This window comes from Helianthus annuus, chromosome 2 (assembly GCF_002127325.2).
Source record: "Helianthus annuus cultivar XRQ/B chromosome 2, HanXRQr2.0-SUNRISE, whole genome shotgun sequence".
NCBI lineage: Eukaryota > Viridiplantae > Streptophyta > Magnoliopsida > Asterales > Asteraceae > Helianthus > Helianthus annuus.
The window spans coordinates 41,505,010-41,511,904 of record NC_035434.2 but is presented as its reverse complement, the minus strand read 5'-3'; the positions used below and the strand labels follow the sequence as shown (position 1 = coordinate 41,511,904).

Below are 6,895 nucleotides of genomic sequence, written 5' to 3'. Positions count from 1 at the left end.
TCTTCTCTTTTACACCTTTCTAAAATCATTTTTGTTTTCATCTATCTGTCTTCTTTTTACACATGCCATGACTGACTAATATCTCTCTCACACACACATATTAATATGATTTTTTTTTCAAATAATTAATCATTATTAGTACTAACAATAGTTTATTCAATATTAATCACAAAGATATGATGATGATGATGACCCCCTTTTTCTTTTCTTCTTTTCTGGATCATGCTCCGTGCTACTTCTCTAAGTCAAATGATTTTAATCTTGAAAATAGATTCCATGACCCTTTCAAAATAATTTTAAAGTTCTCAACTTTTTATACAAAATCGTGTAACAAAAACAAATCAAAGTGTGATTCAGTGGTCAAGGTGTAATTTGACTTGATAAATGCATAGGTTGTACAGTACGTGTAATCACCATAAATGCACTGAACATCAACCTTTGTCTTATGAGAAGTCTTATGTGCACAGAAGACATCTCTGAAAGGCCTCTCTCATCTCATTTTTCTTTGCCATTAATGAGTCTGAACTGAAACTTACAGGTATCAAACAAAAACCCCAGAAAGAAATGCTAAAGAAGAACAATAAAGATTGGTATTCGAGCCCAGATAATTATTGCCTCCACACTCCCACTGGATAATATGATCATCATCACATAAAATGCACATAGAAATAGATAGCAAGAGAATCATATTTTTGCCTTTCAAGAAAAAGAAAAGAAAAGAGAATCATATGATTTCTGTGGTATTTTAATTCTATCATTATGCTTGCATTTGAATCTTTTCCGATAACTCACTCGCTCTTAGATTTGTTTCTTTTCTTTAAGAATAAAGACTTCCCAGCAGGTCACCCATCCTAGAGCGTGTTTAAGGCGGAACATTCTACCTCTAACGTAGAATGTAACTGACCGATGTGAGATTTGACTAAAGTAACAAAATACATCATGTTCTTGGAGAATCTAAAAACTTTATATATACATCTGCTTCATCTTCCATATCACACACACACATACACTCAAAACACATCTCACAAACTAAATAGTGGAGTAGTAAATAATATTGTTTAACTAAGCTAAACAAGATGTCTTGATCAATGGGTTCTTTCTAAAAACATGAACAAAAGTTAACAAGGAGAAGGGGGCATAAGATTCAACCCTAAATCATCATTTTCAAGAACCAACCTTGCTTTATGAGTCTCCACCATTGCATTATTATTATTATTCCCATACTCCGGATGCAACCTCTTCTTCGACAACAACGGCACTCCAAACAGCTTTGTTGATCTACTAACATGAACATCATCAACCACATTGTTCATTGTTATCGAATGAACATGTTGTGCTTTAGACGGTTGTTGTTGTTGATCATGCTGCTGTTTTTGCATCAAACCGGTCACATTTGAATTGTTGGAATATAATAGAGATGAAGGATATGAATTACTTGGTGTTACCGGCTTCACATGGTTTTGTACAAAGTATATAATATCATTGTAAAGCTTCCTCATGTGTGCAAGCTCGGACATTAACATATTATTGCTCCTCCGTAGCCGTTCGTTATCTTCGGATAACGCGGTCACGGAGTTGCCACGTCCGTTGTTGAAGATTCCAAGCATTCCGGCGGCGGTGGTTGTGGTGGGGTTGGTGGTGGTGGGGGAGGATAGGGGTGAGCATAAATGGTCGTCGGATTCTGGTGGAGAATTACTTCGTGTTGTTTGGTATGCAAAGAAACCGGTGCCACTATGGAAACCATTGCCACCGCCAATGCCGGTGAAGGGGTGGGGGTGGTGGTGGTTGACTGCCACTTGTGGTTGTGATGTTTTCCGGCGGTGGATCTCACATAGTAAATGCTTCTCTCCTTTCTTGAAAAATTCATTTGCAAACTCCCATCTATCCGGTACTATTTTTCTAAAACCCTAATCCAAACAAAACATAAAAAAAACCCAAAATTAGTAACAATCAATAATCCCCTACAACATATTTGCCGTTAAAAAAAAAATAAAAAATTATAGCTAAATATGCACATTTTTCATGTAAAACACATAAAATTTAGAGTTCATTAGTCTAATGTAAAAAAATGATTTACTAATTTATATGTATTTTTTTTAATTTTTTTTCAAGTTTTAAGAGTCTAAGCATATTATTATCCACATTTTTCCTCACAATATCTACACAAAACAGTAGAGTTCATTAGTATTCATTAGTCCAATGTTAACCCCCCCCCCAAAAAAAAAAAAGACAAAACAAAAGCTTTTAAGAGTCTAAACATATTATCATAGCTTATTATACACATTTTTACTCCCATAACTACACATAAAAGTGTTAGGTTCATACTCTAAAATGAAAAAAAAATCAAATGTCACAACTTGACTAACAAACTTATAGTTATATATATATTTTTTTCCATATTTTGGACACTTTAAAACATCTTTTACATGTTAGTAGACATCTTTGAAAACTTACGTAGGTGTTAAGCTGACGAACAAACGAGGAAAAGTTGTTATGTTTGAAGTAGTTCGGAAGCAGATCACGAGCAAACTCCGGCGGCCGCCAGACAACAAAAGTAGTATCATCTTCGCCCCACGAGACGATGTGATCGGTTGCCGGATCATCAACAAGCTGGTATGTTTTTGTTAAGAATGGTGCCGGAACCGCTTTGTGTGAGTCTAATGACAATAATATCCCACCATCACATGTGTTGTCCAACATCATCGCCATTTAAATCAAAACTTTGTTTCTTCGAGTTTACTCTTATTGGTGCTCTCCACTTCTTGTTTGTTTAAGACAATGATTCTAGAGAGAGAAAGAGAGATGGATTCAGGGTTGGTGAAGATGGGTTCGGTGTGTGTGTACAAATCTTGAACTTTAAAAACTTCTAGAGAGAGAGAGGAGAGAGATGAAAGAAGGGCAGGGTAGCCTCGATTATGTAGAGAGGAAGGAGAGAATATGTGTCTGTGTGTCTGGTCTAGGACTGTGAAATAAGAGCCTTTCAAGATAAACCCGTGACACACACAGTGTATCTCTCTCTCTCTCACACACATTTACACACACTCACTAGGTTCTGAATGTATGTATGTATTTATTATAAGTGAAAGTGGTATGAATCTTGAATTTATTCCTGAAGCCGCGCTCCCGCACGCACAAGAGAAGGTAAGGAAATGGGGCGTGTCATAAATTATGTATTTTTAAGGGTTTGATTTGATTCTCTTGGACTATCAATTGTTTTGAAGATGATAGTTGGGTACCTACCTGGGTTAAAACAAAACCCTACAAACATATATACGACAAGTGATGATGCTATTACATAGTAAAGTTAACTAAACACAACATACTCGTTCACGTACAAATAGCATTATTGTATAAAACGTAAGAAAGATTTGAAAAAAAAAAACATGATGACATTTTTATAATTATTTGCTCGTATGGTAATTATTAAAATTACTCTACAAATGATATTGTAGGGTAATATTGTAGGATAATTTTGTAAAATGATCTTGTAGGGTAATTATATCAAAATTATTTTACAAGTGTATCAAAATTACTTTTCAAGTTTATCAAACAAGATACTATTCAAAATTACTTTATAAGATCATTTGTAGAGTAATTATGATACTCTACAAAATTACTTTATAAGATCAAAATTACCATAGAAGAACATTTTGCGAAATAACCCTACAAGATCAAAATTACCCTACAAGATCATTTGCAAGGGTAATTTTGATAATTACTCTACGAGTTAATGATTACAAAAATGTCATCACATTTTTTTTTTACCTTTTCACCATATTCGTACCTATTTGATAAGACTATTTGTATTTGATCTTTTACCTATTTATATAAGGGTGTCAATATTCACACACATCTCCTCTCTATATATACATACACATATATATAGAGAGATATAGGAAAAAAAGTGTGGGAATAAGATTTTAGAGATATTAGAATAGTGAGAACATTATTTAAACTTATATTAAATATGACAAGATTAGAAATTTGTATGTTACACAAGTAGAATAAAGAATTATATAATTAGTAATGAATATTTAATAATTATAAAATACTATAAAATAAAATACTAATTAGTAATAAAGATTTAGAAATTATAAAATAATATATTAAATAAAATACCAATTAGTTAAATAAGATAAAAGGAAAAACTAATATTTAATTCACATAATTGTAAAATATCATCTAAATAATTATTTATTTATTAGGTATAGATTTATTCCTTATATATTGACTAAGTTTGTTGCCAGAAATCACATTCAAAACAACAAATGTTTACAGAGCGACTAGGGAGGCATAACCGAATCATTCAGTTAGACATTTCATATTGAACCACATGGTTTTGTTTTTTCTTGTTTTGGATCAATTTGGACATAATCTATTTTGGACCAAAATAGATATAAATATTTGGCTTTATTTTCTAAATCAACTTTTAGACTGCTTTCCTCTTAAATCATTCATATCCTAATGGCCCAATACTATTCAGAAACTTGTTTTTGATGGTTTGTATCACGTGGAGTTTTGCGGCTCAAACTAAAATTATTTGTGTTTTATACATTTGTTTGATCACTATATAAAACTGGGATTGTAAAGTTACACCATTAAAATAAAATTTTGGTTTGGTTCATTGTGAGGTTGCTTGGACATTTCAATTATATCATAAAAGAAAAATCGATTGGTTTGAACAAACTGGGCGTGGAAAACCGGCGTTGTTGTCTCTCCACGCCGTGTACACCGGCTCGTCAACAGTGTGGAGGGCGACGTGGTGTTGGAGGCGGGAGGTTTTCCACCGGCGTGGAAAGAAATCTGGTGGCGACGTGGCTTTAATTGATTGGCTTGTGATTATACCCGTTGGCCCCAACGGCTAGTAAAAAAAATAATTTTCAAAAAAATTTTCTCCTCTTTATATATAATCTACACCATTTTCCTCCATTTTTTACCTTTAAAACCTCTCAACTTTCATCTTATTTCTCACAATACTCTCTCGCAACTCTTCAAAATGCCAGTTACTAGATGGACCAAAGAATAGGACATTGCGTTATGTGAATCGTGGATCGTAGTGGTGACTGACCACGGGGCTCCGTTATCCATGAATCCGTTTTGGGAACGAGTTTTCCAACAATTTTGTATGCGAAGGGGCCTCACCATCCGAACCCTGGACGCACTTTGTTCACGTTTTCGGATGATTCGTACTGATAGTTCGAGATTTGAAATGGTTGTCAAAGTTGTGGACAACGACGGTGATGAGTTCAACGAAGACGACGTCATCCAAGTTGCCCTCGTCGAGTACAGTACCATGCACGATCGTGACTTCAAACACTTCGTGGCGTGGCAAATAATAAGATTCTTTGGTTAAGTATGTTTAGGTTAACGTTTAATGTTTGTTATGTTAGTAGCGTTTTTTTAAAGTTATGTAATGTGTTTTTTAAATGTTTTTAATTTATAAATTTTAAATTATGTAATCTTTTATTATTAATGTTATTTGTTTAAATGTTTTAATCTTGAATAATAATATTAATAATAAAAAATGGGTGCCATGTGTCGAATAATGCCACTCTTTCACGCCCTGTCCCACTCCTCTTGTTTTTACACCACGTTACTTTTCTGACACGTGCCGACGTTGCTTCCAAACCCCCTCCCCGTTTTCAAGCCGTCCCACACCGTATAGTCTATAAAAATGCCGATGACCTTGTGGCCTTGTGACACTAACCGTTTATCTCGATCAAAATGATACGGGTATTTGTTGGTCATTAAAAAATAATTATAATGGAATATAACAAAATAGAAATTAAACTTTTAGGTTTTTAATTCAATAAATGTAACATCTCAAAATGTAAGTGTAACACCCCAAATTCCATGAGGTTGTTAATTCAAGCTAATTATAAATATGTAAGGATAGTTTTAGTTATATTAATACAAATAGTATTCTTGAGGGGCCAAACATGTAAAATGGTATGACTTGAAATATTAAAAGAAAATAAAAATTAAAAACACACACATATGCGTGTGTGTGTGTGTGTTGTACGATCGATCAGAGGCAGGAGAACAAGGTGAAACCCTAGTTTCACCAATTTCATCAAATTGGACAGAAATCTCATGGATAATCAAATGCATGTGATCAATTCCTCGGTTATCTAAGGATTTTCCTTCATGGGGTAAGTCGAATTTTGTGAATTTATGCTAGATGATGATAAGGGTTTTGATTAATCCATGAGGTAGTTTGAAATTGAACTTGCTTATGAGTTAGAATCATCAAATAGAGGATATTTTATGAATAATACTGATTTGTTTGAAAGTTTGAATAAAAACCCATTTGGTCTAGTTGAATAGTGAACTAGTAGTGAATTAATCAAGAAATTCAGATGGGTGATTGTTTGTGTGCAAGTTATAGACAGATTATTAGGTTGTAGAATGAATAAGTGAGGTGAATTTAGTTGATTATATGATTCATGAAGACTACTAGTGAAAGTGTGCATTGTATACTTGTACATAGAGCTTACAATGTTATATGCACGCCAAGTGTTCGATTAAATGCTTGAATGGGTAATATTATAAATTTGAATGAATAATGAAGTCTTGTGTTGCATGTAGAAAATTATGGAATTGGTCTTTTATATAAAAAGTGTTATGGAATGCATACTATATGTGAATGCAAGAGTTATGTAAGTGTATGATAAAATGTATACAATGTCGTCCGTATAGTCGATTATGATGTTACGGGCATATGTTGATAAGTCGATAGTTACCTATGGTTAATAGTTGACTTTTGGAAGTCAACAAGCACAAGAAACATGATTTGACTCGTTATCGTAAAAGCAGGATTATAGGAAGTCGTTTGATACATGTTATGTTAATATGTGTTAATTTTGATTACCCGATGAATTACGTGTGTTGGAAA

The 6,895-nt window shown here is 33.5% G+C and overlaps 1 protein-coding gene across 1 annotated transcript; it reads right to left on the bottom strand.

Moving 5' to 3' along the window:
* Positions 1 to 1,030: 1,030 nt before the first annotated feature.
* Positions 1,031 to 3,142, bottom strand: LOC110914710 (heat stress transcription factor B-4). The gene is made up of 2 exons (XM_022159476.2): positions 2,455 to 3,142; positions 1,031 to 1,907 (listed from the first exon to the last, which is right to left on the bottom strand). The coding sequence occupies exons 1-2, from the start codon at positions 2,707 to 2,709 to the stop codon at positions 1,119 to 1,121; spliced, it is 1,044 nt and encodes a 347-aa protein (XP_022015168.1). The 5' UTR covers positions 2,710 to 3,142; the 3' UTR covers positions 1,031 to 1,118.
* Positions 3,143 to 6,895: the final 3,753 nt, after the last annotated feature.